Here is a 22,619-nt window from a genome sequence, read left to right as displayed (position 1 = left end):
TTGGGTGGACTCGACATTGAATCACTTGGTCACTACTCGCAGTTACATCTATAAATTGCAAGAAACGAATTGCTTTAAGATTTGATAATTTCTAAACCAGTAGCTGCCACTGATTCAACTCTCAGTGTTAAAAAAAAAAACGCCATCGTTCTTTAGAACCGTTCATTGGCAATGAGGTTTTCAATGACTTGCATCAAGTTAAAATTCAGCTGTTTTGAGATACAGAGATTACAACTATAGGTATTATGATTTGGATTTGATTTCACGATTCCATGATAAAAAGCCCAATACAAATGCAGCCCATAGCAGTCGTCATTTAGAGCATGACAGTCTACCGCCTGAAAGGGGTAAAGACTTCCCCATAAACACCAAAGATTATTATGAGACAGGTCGGAGATAGCGAAGAAATCTGAACTCCTAAATCACAATGAGATACCAACTTAAAACTCTTTTGGCCAATTTAGGGTTGAATAAAAATAGTGGCAATCATATGTCAAAAATATGGCAAATTTCGATACCAGACCACATCTTAAATAGTTTAAATGTCAAAATTTAAAATACAAATGTTACATTTGAATGCCAGTCATTTCACACCACCAGCTCAAGTGGTTCGTCAATTCCTTCAGCTGACAATGACGTGGAGCTCATACTGTCGAAGTGATCCAAAATAAGAACTTTGTTTAACCTCCCACAAGAATAAAGCTTTCCTGAAAAAAATCACCAGTACAACACTAAATAAAAGCGTACAAACAACTTGACAGAGAAGCCAAAAGATAAGTACACACCTTTCACCGCTTTCTTTCTGATCGCCATTTATATACTGATTTGGAAGTTGGACAGACGATCTCATCTTCATGCAGTTTGCGCTTTCGACCCTTTTTCTGACCATCATTAAGAAGTATCTTTTATGTTAAACATCAATGAATACCAAACTAAACCAAACCATACAATCGTATTAAAGCAAGACAAGTTTAAAACATTGATACCTGTAATTCCTTCTGCAATGCCATATCTGCATATACTTTCTCCAACTGATTTACTCTGTTCTTCCGGGCTTCTAGCTCTCTGTAGGAACTGGTGGTTTTCCTGGACATAAAAATAAGATATTACAACATTAATGTAACTGGCCTATCTCACAGCAGGAATGATTCCATAGATTGTTGATTAATATAATAAAATAAATATTCCATCTGAATCAAGAAACTTCCTTGTTTTGGGTTAGGCGTGGTGGGTGGAGGAAGAACTTACCAAGCCAAAAAACCATTTCTATTTGATTAAGTGAATTCACAGAATAGACTGTTGATTAATACAATAAAATAAATATTCCATCTGAATCAAGAAACCTCTTTGCTTTGGGTTAGGTGTGGTGGGTGAGGGAAGAACTGACCAAGCCAAAATAACCATTTCTATTTGGTTAAGTGAATTCACAGAGGCAAAGTTTTGAGTTGAATAAATAATTTGATTCCTACTTTGATTCCAAGGAATATTTGTCCCATAGAATGCTTTATATTCAATAGAATAAAGTACAAATAGGAAAATTATTTCCCTTGGTTTTTTCAAAGAAAATTCATTCCATTGGCACTGTGTTATTAAAGGAAGATTCAGTAGCGATTTGTTGAATGCTTGAACCTTCGAAGTGGGCATCCTCCTACCCTCGTTCATCTCTTGCATATATGAATGAGAATCAGAACTGAAAACAGGAATGATGATGCAAAAAGTTCTAGGCTCCAAATACTTGGTTAACATGGCAACTTGAAATAAGAATTCAAGACAAATTTATTTTTAATCCAATACATTGTCAACCCCATGGAAATGTAACCCATTGCATTTTCATGTGTAAATCTATGCCAAATACAATCCTTCATAGCAGGTTTTAAAACCTTTACAAGTAGGAGAACTAATTTGGCAAAAGCTATTGATTTGACACGGGGAGAGTTTTGAAGTATGGGGCGCGTGTGGAGACAGGGATGCACGCATATAATGCGAGGGAGAAGGATCTCCAAGTACCAAATTGATTTAACTTTTGAAGTGATCAGTCAGATTTAACAGTGTTTTTGATCAGTCAGATTTAACAGTGTTTTTTTTTAATCTTTTTTGTTTTAAATCCTTTTGAAAGTGGATTTATATTTTACTATGCAAGAAATTTTTACCTCTTAATGTCATTGGGGACATCGTCAGAAGCAATTACAATTTTATTTTCTGAAGACCGTGACTTTAACTCTCTAGCCTCCTCCCTGCAAGATAAGCAAATGAACAAAATAAAAACCCAAAAAAGCCATCTGTTGGTTGCTGACTCATAACACTATCTATTCCCTCCTTTTCGTTTTTATAAGTAATTTTTCTTGTCAAGTTTTAATAGTCTCTCAAACATAGGCATATAAAAATGATTTCCAAGGACTGCAAACATATGTTGGAAAGCAAACAACTCTATACATATTGTGCACATATGTATAATAAATGTACAATATCCATGGATTCACTCAATTAGTATATCAGAAACCAGCAACCATATTGGACTATGAAAGTAGGAACACTTCAATGCATATAGCTGTAACTCATAAATGCCTCATGAGATGCCATGCACCCTACTCTCCACACCTAATACTGTCACACGTGTGTGAAGAGGTAACCTTCTTGAACAAGTGGAGGTCACTCAAAAGATGATCATGGAGAATCAAACAAATCAAAGTTGTGACTTCTTTGCATGTTCTACAAATAACAAACTTACTTGCTAGGGAAAGTGAGACAAATGCTAAAAAGCAAGGAAAATGGCAAGTACAAGGTAAATTACACACACACACACACACTGAGAGAGAGAGAGAGAGAGAGAGAGAGAGAGAGAGAGAGAGAGAGAGAGAGAGAGAGAGAGAGAAATTTTTCATTTCTTCTGCCAACAATAACAAAGTTAGATTCTTAAATTTGGAGCCTTATAAATCTCCAACATTATAAGCTGTGCAATACCTATTGAAAATACGATTAGAACTGACATACGAAATTCATTCCCTAAATCCAAATGAACCACCATTTTTAAATCGCATCCCCTACCCCTTTCTTTTCCATCTCTTCTCTCAAGATCATGATATGCAGCCCAATCATATAAACAGCAAAGAAACAGGTATTATCATATGATTAAACATAACCGTCAAGATTTTTGTTCTCTTTTTTATTATGTGTGCAGTGGAAGGAAAATTAATAACCTGAACATTAATCAAACACTAATAACCATTTTCTATTTACTCTTTAGACTTCCTTAAGAAATAAAATTAAATTTCAACATAAACAGAGAATATGACAATCTCATGACAACAATAAGAAATTAGGAGCTCAAACCTGTCTTCAGCATAGTAAATATGCCTGTTTGATGGCTGAATATCAAGAGAGTGCAATATGGCTGTCAGTTTTTCAATTTTCTGCAGCAAATAACAGAATTTTCATCATTGCTCTGACATAGCAGAGTCATCCTAAGACCAAAATCCCAAAATTAGCCAGAAATCCTACATAAACAGCAATCTTATCAACCACCCACCTTCTTTTCACTTTGCAGTTTCTGAAGAACATACCCAATATCCTGTGTCTTCATCAACATGAGCTCTTCATGAGTGTATTTGTTTGCTTGACTCCTAAAAAGAAAACAGGGGGGACAGAGTGAATTACAAATAAATAAAACAACAAGGAACAAAATAAGAATGAGAATATGAGAATGTTACTCTGGTCTATGAACTCCATGGACAGTTCTAGTTTTAATCATCTTGAAGTAAAACTCATCAGGATTCCTAAAAGCAGCTTTCTCCTTGAGCCTCTGCAAAACATTCATAGCCCCATATTATAGATGAACAATGAAAGCAAAAGGCAGAATAGTACACCAAGCAAATCTACTCTACCCGTAAAGTTTCCTCTTTCTTGTGGAAAGCTTTTGCACGGACAACATAGTCCTTGTGTTTCTCAAGGAGTCCATATTTCTTCCTTGAGTGCCTGGCATGACATTCAAATTGGAAATCATGAAAAGGGGAAAAAGAAATAGGATCGAATAGAAAGAGTAACCAAAGAATTAATGCAAAAGAGGAAAGGAATTATTAATCACTCACGGTTGAGATCGCTCCTTGTGAGCCCTTTTGGGAATAGCATTCCTTAGGGATGACATGCTTCTGCTGCGGCTTCTTGTTCCTGCTTCCTGAGCAATTCCTAATAGATAGGTCAATGATGAGATACCCGAGAAAACAACAAAAACAATCCCTTGAGGGCTTATTTAACTGGGAATGATCTAAATCTCCAATCACATAAAAATTTCCAACAGAATTGAATTATTTTCAGAGTTCACTTGTTTCCTTTCCTCTTTCACAGGGTTTTTGTACAATCAAAGCTTGTGAGAAAAAGAAGAAAATTTTAAAGAAATTACAGGGTGAGAGTGTTACCTTGAAGTTGGAGGAAGCCGTTTTCCAGTGAAGGTGGGTGGCGGTGGCGGTCAAGGGTGGAGCTGAAGCAAGTGCAGGGTTTTGAAATTACCGCAATCTCCCGCAGCTCGTACCGTCGGGCACTACTAATACCCGTTTAATTATGAATAAAATTACATTTGGGCCCTAAATTTACAATATTAGAATGGAGAATTTTAAATTTAGTCCCTTGCTTTAACAAAACTAATTATTCAATTTTGTTATATGAAAAAGTTATATTATTTAATCTATTAAATTATTTAATCTGTTCATAATTTTTTTATTAATTAATAAATTATATTATTAATTATATTATTATTTATTTTTTTTATTTTAATAAAATTAATTAATTTATATATTTTAAAAAATATATTATTTAATTTCTATAATGTCATTTTATTAATTTTTTTTTATTATTCTTTATATCTAAACTATCATGACTCTTTCTTTTGTTTATTTTTTATATTTTTTTATTTCTTTTTTTTTATATTTATTTATTTCATACTCAAATATTTTTCTTTCTTTTTTCTTAATTTTTTTTATCTTTCTATAAAAAAATTATATAAAATATACATATAAAAAGGTAATTAATTTTATTATATCTTTAAGTAATTAAGACAATAATTTATAAAAATTATCTTTTTAGATAAAATATAAAAATAATACACATGAAATTAAGGGAAAATATGTGAATAATTTTTAAAAATACAAATTTAAATTTAGCTTCTATATAATAAAATTTTTATTTTTATGTAAGAATATAGTTTTAAAATATTATGTTTTAGTTATCAAAATAATTAGTTTTATTAAAATAAAAAATTAAATATATTAATTTTTTCAAAACATAGAATAAATTAAAAAATTTCATTAAAACAAAAATATTAAATAATAATTTGATTAATATTAAAATTAATTTTAGAAAAAATTAAGGATTTTAATAGAAGTATAATTATATTTTTAAAAAATATAGAAATTAAATAATTAATTTTATTAAAATATAAAAATTAATTTTTAAAATTTATATTTTCGTTATATAAATTAATTAATTATTTTTTCTCACCAGAAGTTGCTTTGATCACCGACCGGGCCCTTGCCATACGTTGAAGGAGCTCACGGGGATTGATTTCGACGCAACATAAAAACGTTATCGTTTCACGCCCAGGAAAACACGAACTACCGGCAACACATCCACGCGCCAATCTTGTCCTTTTAAAAAGGCCACCGCTTTCCTTCTTTTCACGAGCGCTATATTCTAATAAATATCTACAAAAAATCAAACACAACAGCAGAACCAGCAGACCTAATCCCCAAGCCAAAACCCCATACAGCCTCGATATCACTTTACCAGGATAACAGGAAACCCTAGAATTCGCCGGAAAATGTCAGCGATAGTTTGTGGGAGCAAGAGATCCTTCTTGCTGGAGGATCTTCCCTCGCCTCCTGTATCCAAAAGGCTTCGATGCAGTTCCTCTTCTTCTTCACCTGTTCGCTTCTCGCCTCCCTCCCCTCTCCATCATCTCAAAGCTCTTTTCCCGCACGTCGATTCTCAGGTCTCTCTCTATCTCTCTCGATTTAGATCGCGTGAGTATGGTGGATAATTTATGAATTAGGGGTGTGTTTGTGTTGCTCAGACTGATATTATGATATTGTTTGGCTTCTAATAGACATGGCGCTATCTTTTGTATAGTGTGTCTGTTTGGGTGATTCATTGTGGTTTTTTGGGTAAAAATTCGTTATATGAAATCGATTAGCTTTGGTCTCTTCAATTAAGTTGGATTTCACTGAAGTTCAATTCCACCATTTTCTAATAACTGTTCATGAAGTTGAGCAAAAACCAAATTGTTAAACTTAAATCCATATGTCCAAGCTTAGTGTTAGGTCTTGCTTAGACGGTATGTTAATCTTTCTGTAATCTAAAATTTAACTTAACTTTAAATTTGCACAAGCTTCTATTTTTATAAGAGTCCTGAATCCTGGTGTTGGTTTGGAAGATTGGTATGTGATTTACATATTTTTCATAATGCATTCGTAAGTCGTCTTGCTTGTCAAAGTTGTTTGTTTCGATCAGTGGTTTACTCTCTGGTATGAGGGGCAATAACTGATGACGTATTGGTACACTTTCTACATTGTTGTTTCATTCTCCCTATTGAATAGTGTATGTTAACTAATCTAAACCTTATGCCCTATAGATTCATTTTCATTAACATATCCCTTTTTTTTTGGTTTTGCAATGAGTGATCCGGTTTTCTTCTCCTTTGTTGCCATAATCAGATACCTAACAACATTGTCATCTGTGACCTTGTTGATGGCAAAATGCCAATGTCATTAACTGTGTCATGATTTAAACTTGCAGCTTCTTGAGAGAGCACTTTTTGAATCTTCTAATGATTTAGACTCTGCCATCAATAGCCTGAATGAGCACCATTTAGAATCTGCAGAGCATAATTCAGGTTCTGCTGAAGAAGCTAGTCTAAATGCAGAGCAAGGTATGTAAATTCATTAAATGTTAGATTAAAAAAAAAAAACTGTGCTAACTGTATGAAACTCTCTCTCTCTCTCTCTCTCTCTCTCTCTCTCTCTCTCTCTCTCTCTCTCTCTGTCACTTGTTTGGATGGTTTTTAGTTCAATGTGAAGTTTATTTCTGACATCAGTTAAATTTGTTAGTAACTAGGGATAGGAACCAAATTCATGTTAGTATTCATAAATTCTGAGACCTGAGTTTTTTTTTATTCACATAACATATTTTTGGTCCTCTTTATATAATGAAATTTGAATATTTTGATATCTTAGATTCAAGGCATGTATCTTGTATGTCTTTTAGTATATGTCTTTCTGGGTCCACAATATAATTCCATTATTTTGTTATCCTAGCAATGTCTCTCTTGGTCTAGGATATAATTTCACCAAACATTTTAGGTGTATGAATTTTTTTCCCTTCTTTTCCACTCTAATAATTGGATTGACTTGTTGTGGAATGTCAATTTTAGTTATGGCATTCTTTTGAAGATTCATTCTCTAGAACAGTTTGTTGTTGTAAAGGGAGCTGCATTTAGCTTTGTAGTGTGAAATGGCATGATCAGTAGAACTGGATTGTTGCGTACAGTTGTGAGCATCATATGACATTCTGTATGTCTTTACATGATTCGTTGTTTAGTTTGTTTGATATCAAATATAGGAAAAGGAACCTCATAGCTGCTTGCAAATTTAACAGGTACATTACCCAATGATGGAGATGCTGCTGCTTCTGAGAATACATCAGTGCCAAGCAACGTTCCTGTGGATGGTGCAGAATGGGTGGACTTGTTTGTAAGAGAAATGATGAGTGCTGCCAATGTTGATGATGCTAGAGCTCGTGCCTCAAGAGTGCTGGAGATTTTGGAGAGATCTATCAGTAAGCATGCTGCTGAAGATGCAGCACAGAGTTTACAGAAGGTATCATCTATCTGTTTTATAGACTCAGACTTTTTTTTCCCTATATACAATGCTCTGTTGTGGATGCTGCACTACTAGGATGCTAAGGTTATTGATAGTTTTTGATTGGTATAATAGTAATAAAATATAATGCCATTTGGCAGCAGTGACAGTAGCAAACATGTCAATTTCTTGATGTCTCCAACATTTGATTAATGTTAACCACTTAGAGAAATAGTCTAAGGGACCTTAGGAACCTTAACTTTTCCATGGATTGAATTAATTTTCTCCTTTTCGCAACAAATCAAAAGGAGCATCGAATTACCTTCCCTTCAGAGTTTACAGTACTAGGCAGCAGTTAGGTGCACGCCCCATGTCATCTTTATGCTAGACAATAAATAATAGAATAGAAGTCTTTAAGATCTCTCTTCTTCTTGAAAAAGGTTTAAGGTGAATCCCATTGTATTTCTAATCTCTTCCTCAAGAAAGTTTAAAGTGAACGCCCTTGCATTTCTAATAGTTGGCCAGAAAAATGTTCTTTATGGCTTCTTTATCAAATATCAATATGATATGGGGAGAAGCATTGGGGGAGGAAAGAGGAAAGAGGGGGTTTTTATGTTTGCAATTGCTGGTTGATTTTATTCATAATCAATAAAATTTTTTTAATAAGAACATTCTTTGGGAAAGTCATGGTTAGAAGTTAGCGTGTGAGGTATTCCATAGATTGTCTAAGAATTCCTCACTCCTTAGTATGAGAATCTGCGCATAATATTGGCATCTTTTTTTATCTTTCAGATGATTTGTGAACATGATAATTTAGAAAAAGAAATTGGTGACTAAAAGGTGTATATTGTCACAAATTTTATTATTCTACTACTTAATTCTATGAAACTATTGTTCAAGGACTACATTATGAAATGGTATAAATTTGAAGGAAAAGTTTTGGATCAATTCCATTAGACAACATATTTTGTATGCAGATATAAGTGGTGCTTTTCTATTTCAGGAAAACTTGATGCTAAAAGAGCATATTGAAGTACTGATGCGAGAAAACACCATCCTGAAAAGAGCTGTGGCTATCCAGCATGAACGTCAGAAAGAGTTTGAGGATAAACATCGAGAGTTGCAGCAGTTGGTATCCCAATATCAACAGCAGTTGAAAACTCTTGAGGTCAGAACAGAATCAAACTTTCGTAAACATTTTCTTTTTTTTCCTTTCTCCAGTGGAATGAAGAAGGGGAAGAAAAGGATATAGTTTAAATATTATGCGGAAAAAAAATTAAATAATTAAATTCATTTTTTTGTCATCCTAAGAAGTCTGGTTCACGGTTTTGCTTTCAGGTGAATAACTATGCATTGATGATGCATTTGAGACAGGCCCAGCAAAGCAGCCCCATACCAGGACGTTTCCATCCTGATGTCTTTTAATAAAGATGTGAACCAATATATGATTGATAATATTTAGCAAATGCATGCTTTGTTGCAACTGCGTTTTGTGTCGAGTTTGGCAGAGGTTATGCGTGTTAAGTAGAGGTTGTCATGTACGTTTCCCAATTCAGTGGATATGGGAGGCCACTAGCCTAGTGTGGCATATTACAAAGAAGAAAAAAAAATTAATTGGTTTTTCTCTTAAATTATTTTTTCAGCAAATTATGATACAGTACAGTACCACGTATACTTTCATCTATTATTCATCTCTCTATTGACATTGTGTTGAACAATTGTCAGCATTAGGATCTGAACGTAAATCGGTTTTTGTCTGTCTTATTTCTTCTTTCGGTTTTTTTTGGTTCAAAGGTAGTTTGCATTCAATAGAATAAGGGCAGTTCAAGTTGACCACAAGGCCCATTACATGAAAGGAACCAGCTAAATTGATCCACCCCAAGCACCAGAAGAAAGCTAGGCCTAGAGCCCAAAATAAGAGAAGCCCTTGAGTGGATCTGACCCAGATACCCAACCCGGACAGCAAGAAGGCTTTATCAGTCGCCTTTAGCACTGCACCAAACAACCTGTAGCTAGGAACGACTTTGCTGAACAAAGAAACGCCGGCAGAGGAGGCCGCACCACCTGAGACGAGTGAAGCCAGTCCCTTGCAAGCAGTAGTCCGCTGCCTCTATTCAACCGAGAAAAAAGGGAAGGATCTCCGAGGCTCAATGGGCAGGCAAGACAGTAATTTGGGTGAGCGACGAATTTAGAAAATTTTTTTTTTCTCTAGGATTAATATATATAAAAAAAATTACATATCAAAAATAAAAATTTTAAATTGATTTCAAATATCAAAACTTTAACATTTGAAAATAAAATTAAATCAATTTAACTAAACTTTTAATGTGAAAAAAAATTCCTAAATCAAAAAGATTAAATTTACGAGGTATATATATATATATATATATATATATATATATATATATATAAAGAGGGTCACTTGACTTCTTTTTTGAAAATGAATCTGCCAATGCTTTTGGCTTTATCAATTTTAACCATTGAGAAATTGGACGCAACAAATGTGTCGACAAGCTCAACTCTTAGAGCCAATAGTGTCCCTAGCAACACACATAACGCTTAATACCAAGCAACAACGGCTGACAATACAAAACTCTAGCAAGCGCGCTAGTAATCACACGAGCAGATCTAGGAGAACCCTCACTATGAGAACAGATTTGCAAGGAAACCAAAAAATAAAAGTTATTTACTCTTTCTACCTCCGGATTGAGGAAGTAGCTTTCCTGCCCAATGAGGGGCAGGGGAGCCTCGAAGAAGGCTGGAGAGAACCGAATGTAACCCAAAAGAAAAAAAAAAAAAAGAGCATGAGATTTTTTTTTTTTTATCAGAAGAAAGCGTGGGAACTGATAGCAAAGCAACTTGTTTTCCAAATTTTGCAGTCTTACTAAAAAGATCATCAAAGGGATACACTTAAATTTTATAAAAAAAAAAAATTTGAGGCATTCTAAACTTTTAAATATATCATAATATAATTCTTATAATTATTTTGTGATACATTTCAATTTTTATAAAATAAAATTAAAATATTATTTAAAATATTTCTAATTTTTTTTTATATAAAATTAAGGAGCGAATTTATATGTTCTACTAAAAATATTTTGTTTATATGTCATGTGAAAGAATGCATCCCTTTAAGAGACTTTTGACATTGGAAAGTTTGATAATTTCACTTGGCTAAAATGAAAAAGAGCCTGAAATTCTCTTTTGATTTTCTATGAAAATGAAAAGAAAAGTGAAGGCACACATTTTAGCACGTGTGCAGTGTAAAAGTTACACCGACCACATGCGCTATCTTTTCTCTCTTGGTTCCCACACTTCCTTCTCCTCTTCTATGCTCTCGTCTCGTTCGTCCACGCCACCATTAATACACAGCCTTTTCTTCCCTCTCTTTCTCTTTCTCTCTGGCGGAGATACTACACTAACCAGGCAAGGCAAGCGAGAAAAAAATGAACGATAAGACCGAAAACCTTTGTTGAAAACCAATTTCGTCAATCGATTTCTCTTCAATGGCCGCTGCTGCCAGTGCCACAACCACAACTCTCTCTCTCGTCCCTTCTCTGGGATTCTCTTCGCCTTTCTCCTCTTCTTCTACTTCTTCTACCTCATCATTGTTCTTTACGGGTAGCACCCACCTTTGGTCCCATAAGAATTTCGCCTCTGTTTCTTTAACTTCTCCTTCCCATACTTCTCTAAAGTTCAGGACCCAGGCCTCCACCAATCGTTTTCGACCTGTGATTAATGCTTCCGGGGATTACTATGTTACTCTTGGGGTTCCTAAATCTGCTACTGGTAAAGAAATCAAGGCCGCTTATCGAAGGTTAGCTCGCCAGGTATTAATTTTTCATTTCTTGGAGCTATTGGTTTTATTGCTTGTTTATTTGGTTGCTGAGAAATCTGAATCACAATGGGGGGATTTTAGCCTTTTAGGTGGGTATATAGAAGAAACGTGAAAAATCTTGGGCAGCGAATATGTGTTGCGATGATTTTGTTTTTAATCACTTCATTGACTTGGAAAAGAAATGAGAAAAGTAAAATTAAAATTAAAATTTGTTAGTGGGTACTTTGTTGCAGTCCTATGTCAATTTAATCTAATCTAGTGTCTTTTTTATTTGGATGCTACCTGATATTTTCCTTTCTCCTTCTTGGAATCCTGAAATTTAAGGTTTATTGTGATTCCAGTACCACCCAGATGTTAACAAGGAACCTGGAGCAACTGAAAAGTTCAAGGAGATAAGTGCTGCCTATGAGGTATGAATAAGAATGTTGAACTCACAATGTGCCTTTGAACTTCTTTTTGACTTCACACTTTGAGATGATAGCGTCCAATTAATATAACTTTATGGATGAATTATATGATCTATTTCTTATAATGGGGACAATTATCCTCCAATGACCGTGTCAAGTATCTTAGTCCAAATTTCTCTTGCTTTGTTTGGAAGGTGTATTGTGTGGATTACTGGTTTTTCTATTGTAGTAATTCTGTGGATTTTTCACTTATGGGTTCAACTATAGTTCCAGTCTTTCTTTTCAGCTTAAGGGTTGACAAACTGTTCAATAAATCTTGCTAATTATGCAAGTCCTGGCTTATATATATCATCATCTGTTATGTTTGCTTAACTGAATTATGTTTTGCAGTTGAAGTTATTGAATTTGTCATATTGTCTTTTGAATTCTGAAGTACAACACTGTCAGGTGCTATCAGATGATAAAAAGAGGGCTCTGTATGACCAGTATGGTGAAGCTGGAGTTAAGAGTACAGTAGGAGGAGCATCAAGTGCTTATACGGTACTGTCTTGATAAATATATATATTTATATATATGTGTTCCGATAATATCTAGGAAAAATTGATGTACACCTGAAAAAGGTGACAAAATTGCTATCTTGTGTGAACAACTGTTGGAGGCAAGTGGGCAACCCAGCTTCGATGTTTTACATGCCAGTTAGTTTTTCCCTTAATGATATTGTATGCGATAGAGATTGCCAATTTGTAAAGCATAGGCTTCTATATCTTTTCTAGCAATAGCGTGCCAATATTTATAGAAATTCAATTTTGTTGCTTATGGTTAGAATTGTATTTTTCTAGATAGGTGCATTAAGATATAACTAAATTTGCATGTTTGTTTGTCATGTTTGATTAGCTGTGTGAAATTGTGGAGTTGATATATCCATCAATTGTTTTACATGCTTTAGCTTTTTTTAGTTTGCATTCTTTGGCATGTTGAATTGTAGATATGCCCAAAAGTCTTACGGATTTTTTGTTTTTTTAAGTTCTTCAAATTCTTGTTCTTGATGAAGATGAGTAGTGATCTTATAGATGAATTGGATATGATAGAGAGAGAGAGAGAGAGAGAGAGAGAGAGAGATTCAAACTTACAAAATTACTTATACTTCTGCAGACAAATCCTTTTGATCTATTTGAGACATTCTTTGGGTCAACCATGGGTGGTTTTCCTGGCATGGAAACTGGGTTCAGCACACGCCGCCGTAGTACTGTTACTAAGGGTGAAGACATACGGTGAGTTAAGCTTTTCTGATGGAAGTTTGTCTCAACATGTTGCAACATAAAGTGCTATAGATTTGTATGAACTGGTTTTGTTTCATCATCTTATGTAGTCTTAAATCTTAATCTGTTTTTTGACTTCATTTAAACATCATGGATTGAAAGAGGAAAGAAGGTTGGGAAAGGAATGCTTTGCATATGTATACAAAGCCTTACAATGTTTGTTAGTAGTTGCTTGTACTTTGCCTCAATATCCCCTTATCAGATAAGTGCAGTTAATTTGGTGCCACAAAACAAGCATCTGGTAAAATTTTAGGGGCTTATCAATTGGTTGCCATTCTTAAGTTTGTTGTTTTTGTTCTGATGTGAATAGCAATTTGCCCTTTAACTTTATTATGGTAGCATTTATCTTAAATTAATGCCACATTATTAACTCATTGTCAATGACTTAAAACTTTTGAGCCAAGTGTAATGTCTAGCTTTTATATTTAGCTCACTTGTTTTGTGTTAGGTGCAAGTTTCACCAAATGAAAATGCACATTTTAAGCAATGGTGTAAATTATTATCCCTTTACTTTTTCCCTGCTTTTCCTGGGTGTGCTTTGTAATGGAAGTTGGTTTACTTATCTGAGATTGTTTTTGTTCATATTTCCCAAACTTGAGATTAAAATGATGTTTTTCCAAATTCTCAAGAGAAGTTACAAAAGATTACAAAAGAACCATTTTTCTTTCTTCATGTAGGTTTCTATTTATAAACAATCTCATTTTCAGTCCTATGAATTCAGATTAGGAGAAGCCCATTAATAAATTTGTATAACTGAAATTGCGTTTAAATGCTTGAAATGAATGACTATTGAATTGTCTTGCAGTTATGACATCACTTTAGAATTTTCTGAGTCTATATTTGGATCTGAAAAGGAATTTGAGCTTTCTCATTTGGAAACTTGTGAAATTTGTACTGGTACTGGAGCAAAGATGGGCTCCAAGATGAGGATATGCTCCACATGTGGTGGCAGGGGTCAAGTTATGAAAACTGAGCAAACACCCTTTGGCTTGTTCTCACAGGTATTTGGGCCCCCCTGGCACTCCTTGACATTTATTATTTTTTTGCTGCTAATTTTTGTTTGATTCCAAAGCTGAAGAATATATTAAAAATTTTAAAAATTCATCTCATTTTTTTCTTAAACCAGAGCTTTCTTGACATCTTCACTAGTAAGTCAAAATTTGATGATTTGACTTGTTCGAAAGACCAGAAGCTGCATGATTGCTTCTATGATTTTATTTAAGTTCAATGATCTATATCAATTAGCCATTGTTGCAAAGGTCTTTCCATGAAATGTATTAAAAAAGTGAGGATAGAATGATTAGATTGGATAGGACATATAATGCATTCATGTATAATAAGTTAGCAACAGCAAAGACAATTTGAACAAAATGGCTTTACAATATGCAAGGAATATTAGCAGTAATTGCACTATTAGCTGCTATACTATGCAGTCGGAAGAATTTTCCAGGGTGAATGGCATAAAAAATGGTTCCCATGGAAACATGGCTTGAGTTAGCAAACAACAGTATATATAAGTTTGAAGAAAATGATATTATATTCTATGAGTAAAGAAGATAATCAAACAATGCATAATTAGATATCCTTATGCAAGACAGCAATCTTAAAGAATAGGGGCTTTCTGATCCCTTTTCATATCAGCCACAGAAATTCATCTAAATAAATCACTAAGACAGCACCGAAAAGAAGACTAATACAGATTTTATCTCACAATATTTTTGTGGTGACAAATGATGATTTCTAAAGACTAGTATTGTTCTCCAACCAAATACGTGATCAATGCAAAAACTGAGCAAGAACAGAACTTTTAGTTCATACTTCATAGCACATAATAGAAATGATGTTTCATAGAGAGCTGAATTCTATAACTGATTCTAGAAGTTTGTTAACTTCATGAATATTATACTTTGATTTATTTCTATTTGTTTGCTTGTCCTCCTGTCACAACTTTTGACATGAGATATTTATGTGGTGTTCCTTATATATACATTTTGTGTATATTAGGTTTCTATGTGTCCCAATTGTGGTGGAGAAGGTGAGGTCATTTCTGAATACTGTCGAAAATGCTCTGGTGAAGGGCGTAATCGTGTTAGGAAAAATATCAAAGTCAAAATCCCTCCTGGAGTTAGCACAGGCAGTATTCTTAGAGTTGCAGGAGAAGGTGATGCTGGACCAAGAGGGTATGTTTGTTGGTGAACATTGCTTTTCATATTTTCAGGCTTCACCAGGTTATTTGTTATATTATTTTAATGAATTTTAGTTGTTCCAATTTTTGTTATTTTTGGCCCTATTCCCTGTGGTTCACAATAATTATGGTACTAAAATAATGTTTGATCTTTTATAAGGGAATTGATGTTGTAGGAGCAAATGTTAGACTTCAGTATTTGAAGAATACATAAAATCTACAGTTGGAGTAAATTAGAAATTGCCTCAATTTTTTGTACAGTTAATCAAATAATTGGTTGTCTTCTTCACATTTTGAAAGTTTATTTGATTGATGGCGAGTATCACCTCAAAGGGCTAATATAGAAAGTTTACAAACCATCATTTGCATGCATAGAAGAATTGTTTGAGTTATTGATTTCCCAAATCTTTAACAATAAGGAAACTAGAGCATGCTTATGGTTATGATGATAAGAGATGTTCCTCATAACGTTTTAGGATTCAAATGAACTACATTGGGTGCAATATGGATGCTATAAACGATTAAGCTGATACTGAAGGCTTCTAGGTTCTTTTATATTCTCTAAATTGGATTGCTCATTGGTGTCATAGGAGCAGCTTCTTATCTTTCCAATTTCTTTTTACATTTCCTTATCATCTTTCTATCAAGTTCTTTTGACACTAATTTGTTACATTTGTAGTAATAATAATGGTAGTATTTGACATTCAAAAAGTTTAGTCATTTTAGAATTTGAGATGTTTCAGATTTAATGTTGATTTAAATGGTTCTGAATCACTATTTAATTTTGGTTTTTGGCAGCGGTCCTCCAGGAGATCTTTTTGTGTATCTGGATGTTGAGGAGATAACTGGAATCCAAAGAGATGGCATAAATCTCAACTCAACAATATCTATCACTTATCTTGATGCAATTCTGGGGGTGGTAGTTAAGGTCATTTTTTAGTTATTTTAGTTAATTTTGGTAAAGATGAGTTTGTGTTTAAATTTACTCAATCTTTTTAACTAGTGATAGTTATTAATTTAAGTTGAATAAAAACAAGTGGATCAAGTTTTCTTCAATACCTTTTATCAGTCTATACCAATGGTTTAGAAAGTTTAACCTATCAGAAAACAGGCCAACGATGCATGCCTAGCTTTCATAAAGCATTTCCCTTCATGTGTTAGATCCACTAGCATGTGCAACTTGAAACAGATTTTCAATGAAAAAGTTGAAATCCAACACAACATGAAATTTTGAAACAGAAATCCAGAGCTAATGATCAACTTTCACTGGTGGCTTGGGGTATCAATTCTTGATACCAGACCTTCAGCAGAGCCAGACATGATGCCATGTTAGCTTGTTGCTAGTCCTATTAGTTTAAACTATCAGGAATTGGGTCCAAAGTGTATGTCAACTTCTAATCTCTCAACAAAGCAAATGCAGATGATTGAACTTTTCCCTAGGGCATGAAGCACATTATTTAAGTTTTGAATATTAAAAAAGAGTTTCTGCTATGCTTTGCTGGCATTAATGAAAATTGAAACTAGAACTGCTTGATGCAGCGTGTGAACTTCCTTTTCTTAACATTCTGAATCACATTAAAAACAGTGCTAGTAGCTCAGAATATATATATATGAGAGAAAGAATGAATAAATTAGGTAGCAAATTGTATGTTTTCAAAAATAAACAACTTTTTACATATTTATACAAGTCAAAACTATAATATAAAAATATGTTTTTCAAAATCAAGGCAATATCAGTGTGGGTGGGCAGGCCTAAACCCATCCTTGTCACAACCTTTAGCAGGGTAGGGATTCTCCATTGAGTTTGCTGGTGAGCATGGATTACCTGGTAGGACAGGATAAATTTGCATTGGTGGGGGGCTTTTTATTTGTTCGACAGTTAGATGTATGCCTTCAAATGAATACAGTCTTTTCTAAAGGTTGAGTCCATAATAGCTGTTAACCTTCACAGGATAACTGGATGATTTGTGAGCTCAAAACATTTTCCTCTTTCGTGCAGAACAAAAATGCATAAACAGAGGAAACAAGTTATTTAAATGTATAATGAAATATATGATGAATATTGTGTGCTATTGTGTCTTTCCAACTCAATGATGAATTTAGTCAAGCCCTAGAAGGAAGAGATAGAGAAGATACAGTGGTATCAGCCCACCACTATGCTGATTGATGTGCTTTGTTTTAACTTCTCATTTCTGGCATCTTACGTTGGATAGAAAATTTGCTTTAATCTGCCAGCATATGGTGTCTTCTTAGACATTATACACTACAGAATCCAATTTCTTCTTCACTAAAGTGAATTGATATTTTGACATTCAAACAGGTAAAGACAGTTGAAGGAGTAAGTGAACTTCAGATTCCAGCAGGTACTCAGCCTGGAGATGTTCTAGTCCTGGCAAAGAAAGGTGCACCTAAACTGAATAAACCATCTATACGCGGTGATCACTTGTTTACAATTAAGGTTATTATACCAAATCGTGTAAGGTATTTATTATGTTCTTTATATATTCTAGCATCAATATTAGTTCGATGTGATTGTTAATTAATTATTTCTACCGTTGATGACCATATGCTACTCCTTCTATTGTTAGTCATTTGTCTTATGCATCATTCTTCTAGATTCGTGGTCTATCTTCTGTGTGATACATCATAACTTTACTCCTTTTCTTTGTTCTATTAATTTGGAGTAATGTACTTTTGTTTTAAATATCACCAAGCTGAAAATGACCTTGTTTAATGCCTAAACATAGTACTTAATTGTTTGTGGCCCTTTTTTAATGGATTAGTCCAGAGTGGTACTTATTTAATACTTTCCTGTGATTGTACTCTAATACTATAAATAATTAATTAATTTCTCAGGCTTAACTCCATAGTTTTTGCTTATATTTACAGTTTCAAAGAGCGTGAGTTACTCGAAGAACTTGCTTCTCTGAGTAATACTACCAGCACTCGACCACGAACTCGCTTAAGAACTCAACCTGCAAGTAAGCCATTGTTTCTCACTTGCTGATGGTTTGTTATTGCTTCTACTAGATCAACTAAATGCTGATAATTTTATTTGAATAGTTTTCTCTGCAAACTGTTGCCTGGGTAAAATTTTGAATATCTGAATTAGAGATGAAAATATATTTTAAATGCTTCCTGCTGAGTTCTGGGAGACGATTATGTTTTGCTTCTGTAGGTAGAAGTGCAGAAAGTCAGGTGGAAACTGTTGCTGAGAAAGGTGAGGAGTCAGGAGGCCAAAATGATGTATGGCGGAAGTTAAAAGATTTTGCTGGGTAATTCCTTTTCTTAATTTAAATCCTACTGATAATTTACTGATTATATGTTGAGTTACTTTTTAGCTTCAGTGCCTGTTGTTGCATATTCTTAGATATGTTCTTTATTAAAATTTTGAGCTTCTATGGCATTGTGGTCTGTTCTGTTCCAATTCTGGAGAATCAAGTGACTGGGGCCTATCCTGCTTGGATTGTTTTGGTTTGATTATGCAAACAAGATGCTTGATTATGTAAATATTTAGTCGAATATGTGTGACTAGGGTTAAGGGCTGCAGAAGGAAAGCATTAACTGGTTTGTATCAACGTATTAAACCCTGCTATTTGAAACATTTTTTATTTTTGCCCATTGAAGCAACTTTTTTTTATGATATTTTATCTCAATTTTAATGAACCCTTTGCATCCATTTCTAGCATCGTCAATATATGTAGATTGCATTAACTGAAAAAGCTGTTGAATTTACAGGTCTGTTGCAAATGGAGCTCTGAAATGGCTGAAAGACAACCTCTGAGTTTGAAATCTTCACTAGGTGACCATGTGGCATCCAAACTCTGCACTAATTTGAAACTAGCCACTGGATTTTGTACACCCCTCAAGACATGGTCCCAAGGGCCAAGCTATTGTTTACATGGATTCCTTTGATTGATATTCTCAGCATTGTGATGAAAATTCAATAGCACTATAGTGGAGATTCTTTGAAATTTTGTTTTCCCCTCTTGTAAATCTATGTCTATGGCAAGCTACTACAGATTAATCTCTTTGAGCAGTTTAGAGCAGCAACAGCGAGTAAATGTAAGCAATATTTTAGCAATGTATAAAGCTGATGCTATAATGAAATCTCACAATCAATTGACTTCCTCTTGGCATTGGCAATTACTGGTTCCAATCTCTTTCTGGAGGAACGTATTTACAAAACTTTCCCCTTATGAATGAAGAATATCAAACTTAAAACAATCTACAAATGTCCAAAATGTGTAGCACTACAGGCTACGTTCTGTTTACCAAAACACAAGACAATCTTTCACCTTTTACGACTTTGCCTGAGCAAAACCAGAATGGCTAGAATTACAGGAGTTGATACCATAATCAAAGCTAGGAGGATGTTGGGTCTTGTTATCTCAGGAAAAAGGATGCTTCCATATTTGATCAGAGCTGCACCAGCAAGAGAACCAGCTCCTAGTTTCCACAAATAGTTCAAGTCCTCCTGTTCACAGAAAAAAAATATTCATATATTTCAGCAAATCTTTGCATTATCCTTTGCCTTCCCTGAAATACGTAATAATTTTTCTCTCCACAGTTTTGGGTATTTGTTTTCTTTGCCAGTGACAGCCTATTCTATACACAAAAACATCAGAGAAAATCAAGATTCAAGAATCATTCTGCCTGTGCTAACTAATTCATCCATAGAGAGAGCGAGAGAAAGGAATACCTGAGAGATGCTGTTGGTGTTTTGTATGCTCGAAGTTTCTTCTTCTTCTTCTTCCATTGGAGGATTGGAAGCGTGGATAGGAGAGGGTCCTTTCAGCTTTGCATTTGATGAGAGATTTGGGGTTTTGAGATGGTAGAACTTTGGGGAATTCATAAGCTTCTTTTTTGCGGGCTTTAACAATAGCTGGTGATGAGAGGAGTATGAGTAGCAGAGCTTAGGAGCTCCCCTTCCCATGGCTGCCACTGCCGCTGCCATTATCTGCTTTCCTTCAAAATCTCTGCTTTTTATTATTGAAATACACTGTAATATTGCTTCATACATTTAAAACTTCAAAATAAAAAAATAAAATAAAATAAAAACTTTTTATTTTAAATAATTTTTTTACTAAAATTAGTAATAAAATTAAAATAAAAATGGATTTAATTTTTCTATTTCTTAAATAATATCAGAATATAATTGGGTGACTTTCCCTTATTATCACTGTTTGAGCTTTATTCTTTCCTTACAAAATTAGAAAGAAATCTTAACCTCCCTCTATTCTCTTCTTCTGTTTTAGTGAATTTACTTTTTTCTTTTTTTGAATGTTGCCTGTTTATTCTTCTGTCTGAAAATTAAAATTTTATAAGAATTTAATTTAATTAATTTTTTTTATCAATTATCATATTTGAAATGAAAAAAAAATCATTCTTTTTAATTTAAAAATAAAATTTATTTTAAAAAAATAAATTAAGCATAATCATATGAAAATTTAATTAAGTTCTTTTTTTGTAAATAACCAATTCTAAAGAAAGCTAGTACTGTTACATGCATGTGTAAATTGTGACCTTATAAAAATTTTTTATGAAATTTTAAGTAATTATTTTTATAATTATTTATATGTTGAATTGTGAATGTAATAAAATTTAAAGTTAGTAATATTTAGAAATTAACATTTTAAGAAAAATAAAATTATTAATGTGTATTTTATAAAAATGAAGTTTTTAAGATTTTATAAAAGAAAAAAAAATTATAAGATTCCCATTTCCCAATAACCCTTTCTAATCTCTTTTTTCATTTTAAATGTTATTATTATTATTATTATTATTATTATTATTATTATTATTATTATTATTATTATTATTATTTTGTCTTCAGATTTAGAGTATTTTGGTCCTCCTTTTGAGAGGATTTAATATAAATTTTTCCTAAATGAAAATATGATTAATAATTTTATTTGATTGGATTTTTTTTTATTTTAATTTGCAGATATAAATCTTTTATTAATGAACCTAAGAGTGCTACATATTTCTCCATTGACACGTAATAATTTAAATTAATTTTACACATAATAATTTGAATTAATTTTATACATTATATGCTGCAAGTTCTTATAAAAATAATTTAGATATAAAAGATTTAGAGAGATTATTTTCTTGTTCAAATCAAATAAAGAATTAGTGCCACTCATGAGAAGATCCTTTATCATTTGTATGAAGGTTTATGGCTCCTTGAATATGAAGTTAACAGAGAAAATTTGTTTTTGATAAGCTCTCAATTGGTTGAATGTACAATATTTGTTGCATGTTTTGAAAACAACTTCCTTATTCTTGGTTCAAGCTATGAGACAATTGTCTAAGGATGCATCTTATTTTGATGTTTTAGTTGCTAATTGTCAAGCTATTATGAATGAGTTTTGTAATTGTTCTGTGATTTTTATTAAGAGATCAGCTAACTTTGTTGTCCACTTATTAACTACAACAAGGATAAATTTCAATATCTGTCTCTAAATTTCGAAGATTATAATTGAATTGTATCTAAATTTAAAATTATAGTATAAAATCTCTTAAACTTTAAAATTTTATATAGTAAAAATATTTTAATTTTTAATAATTAGTTTTTATAATTTAGAGTACTAGTAATATGATAAATTCTCTCTCCTCTATGTAACAGTGACAAAACTGAATATGATTTTTTTTACAGATCAGCATGAAAGAGTCTCAGATGTAGGGGGTAATAAAATATAACAACTGATTAAAGAGACTTTACCTCAAAAAAATGATAGCATTGTCCGCTTATCGCCACTTTTAATTATTCATATCAATATGTTATATTGTATAAAATTTTAAAATTTAAGGTACTTTATATTATATTTTTAAATTTAAAAATATATTTATTAAAACCTCTAAAATTTAAAGATAATTCTTAAAATTTCTTCAGTTTGCAAGAGTGGGTGCTTCTCACTTGCTTTAATTTTAGATGTCCTTTATGATTTAATAATTATAGATAATAAATAAATAAGGTATAAGTTTATTAGATGTCCTTAAAAAATTTTTCATTAAAAATTT

The 22,619-nt window shown here is 33.0% G+C and overlaps 4 protein-coding genes across 5 annotated transcripts; 2 read left to right on the top strand and 2 right to left on the bottom strand.

Annotated features, from left to right (window-relative positions):
• Window positions 1-433: 433 nt before the first annotated feature.
• On the bottom strand, window positions 434-4,565 carry LOC110632391 (probable U3 small nucleolar RNA-associated protein 11). 2 transcript variants are annotated; one of them, XM_058148840.1, is made up of 10 exons: window positions 4,413-4,565; window positions 4,086-4,182; window positions 3,882-3,972; window positions 3,708-3,799; window positions 3,527-3,620; window positions 3,331-3,410; window positions 2,151-2,234; window positions 987-1,086; window positions 786-881; window positions 434-707 (listed from the first exon to the last, which is right to left on the bottom strand). In XM_058148840.1, the coding sequence occupies exons 2-9, from the start codon at window positions 4,139-4,141 to the stop codon at window positions 789-791; spliced, it is 690 nt and encodes a 229-aa protein (XP_058004823.1). In that variant the 5' UTR covers window positions 4,142-4,182; window positions 4,413-4,565; the 3' UTR covers window positions 434-707; window positions 786-788. The 2 variants fall into 2 exon arrangements, with proteins under 2 accessions (XP_058004823.1, XP_058004824.1); XM_058148841.1 differs by having other exon boundaries at window positions 4,086-4,171; window positions 4,413-4,563.
• Window positions 4,566-5,665: 1,100 nt separating this feature from the next.
• Window positions 5,666-9,601, top strand: LOC110632390 (uncharacterized). The gene is made up of 5 exons (XM_058148839.1): window positions 5,666-5,980; window positions 6,784-6,916; window positions 7,642-7,862; window positions 8,848-9,012; window positions 9,183-9,601. The coding sequence occupies exons 1-5, from the start codon at window positions 5,810-5,812 to the stop codon at window positions 9,267-9,269; spliced, it is 777 nt and encodes a 258-aa protein (XP_058004822.1). The 5' UTR covers window positions 5,666-5,809; the 3' UTR covers window positions 9,270-9,601.
• A 1,511-nt stretch (window positions 9,602-11,112) lies between these two features.
• On the top strand, window positions 11,113-19,723 carry LOC110632387 (uncharacterized). Its single transcript, XM_021780602.2, has 11 exons — window positions 11,113-11,674; window positions 12,024-12,092; window positions 12,537-12,629; window positions 13,242-13,360; window positions 14,214-14,409; window positions 15,413-15,588; window positions 16,392-16,521; window positions 17,914-18,074; window positions 18,483-18,574; window positions 18,772-18,868; window positions 19,332-19,723. The coding sequence occupies exons 1-11, from the start codon at window positions 11,351-11,353 to the stop codon at window positions 19,375-19,377; spliced, it is 1,503 nt and encodes a 500-aa protein (XP_021636294.2). The 5' UTR covers window positions 11,113-11,350; the 3' UTR covers window positions 19,378-19,723.
• LOC110632392 (uncharacterized) lies at window positions 19,696-20,624 on the bottom strand. The gene is made up of 2 exons (XM_021780607.2): window positions 20,296-20,624; window positions 19,696-20,070 (listed from the first exon to the last, which is right to left on the bottom strand). The coding sequence occupies exons 1-2, from the start codon at window positions 20,614-20,616 to the stop codon at window positions 19,888-19,890; spliced, it is 504 nt and encodes a 167-aa protein (XP_021636299.2). The 5' UTR covers window positions 20,617-20,624; the 3' UTR covers window positions 19,696-19,887.
• Window positions 20,625-22,619: the final 1,995 nt, after the last annotated feature.

Source organism: Hevea brasiliensis, chromosome 6, assembly GCF_030052815.1.
Source record: "Hevea brasiliensis isolate MT/VB/25A 57/8 chromosome 6, ASM3005281v1, whole genome shotgun sequence".
Classification (NCBI taxonomy): Eukaryota; Viridiplantae; Streptophyta; class Magnoliopsida; order Malpighiales; family Euphorbiaceae; genus Hevea; species Hevea brasiliensis.
Note: the sequence above shows the minus strand (reverse complement) of the source record. Positions and strands in the feature narration are given on the sequence as shown.

Bases quoted from the DNA above. Each gene is read 5' to 3' on its own strand.
- LOC110632390 (XM_058148839.1), top strand. From the start codon at position 5,810: ATGTCAGCGATAGTTTGTGGGAGCAAGAGATCCTTCTTGCTGGAGGAT. The intron at 7,863-8,847 runs GTATCATCTATC...TTTCTATTTCAG, and splicing joins CAGCACAGAGTTTACAGAAG to GAAAACTTGATGCTAAAAGA. The intron at 9,013-9,182 runs GTCAGAACAGAA...TTTTGCTTTCAG, and splicing joins AGCAGTTGAAAACTCTTGAG to GTGAATAACTATGCATTGAT.
- LOC110632392 (XM_021780607.2), bottom strand. From the start codon at position 20,616: ATGTATGAAGCAATATTACAGTGTATTTCAATAATAAAAAGCAGAGAT. The intron at 20,071-20,295 runs GTATTCCTTTCT...TTCTGTGAACAG, and splicing joins ACACCAACAGCATCTCTCAG to GAGGACTTGAACTATTTGTG.
- LOC110632387 (XM_021780602.2), top strand. From the start codon at position 11,351: ATGGCCGCTGCTGCCAGTGCCACAACCACAACTCTCTCTCTCGTCCCT. The intron at 18,075-18,482 runs GTATTTATTATG...TTATATTTACAG, and splicing joins ATTATACCAAATCGTGTAAG to TTTCAAAGAGCGTGAGTTAC. The intron at 18,575-18,771 runs GTAAGCCATTGT...TTGCTTCTGTAG, and splicing joins CTTAAGAACTCAACCTGCAA to GTAGAAGTGCAGAAAGTCAG.
- LOC110632391 (XM_058148840.1), bottom strand. From the start codon at position 4,141: ATGTCATCCCTAAGGAATGCTATTCCCAAAAGGGCTCACAAGGAGCGA. The intron at 3,973-4,085 runs GTGAGTGATTAA...ATGTCATGCCAG, and splicing joins CACAAGGAGCGATCTCAACC to GCACTCAAGGAAGAAATATG. The intron at 2,235-3,330 runs GTTTGAGCTCCT...CTTATCTTGCAG, and splicing joins ATTTACTATGCTGAAGACAG to GGAGGAGGCTAGAGAGTTAA.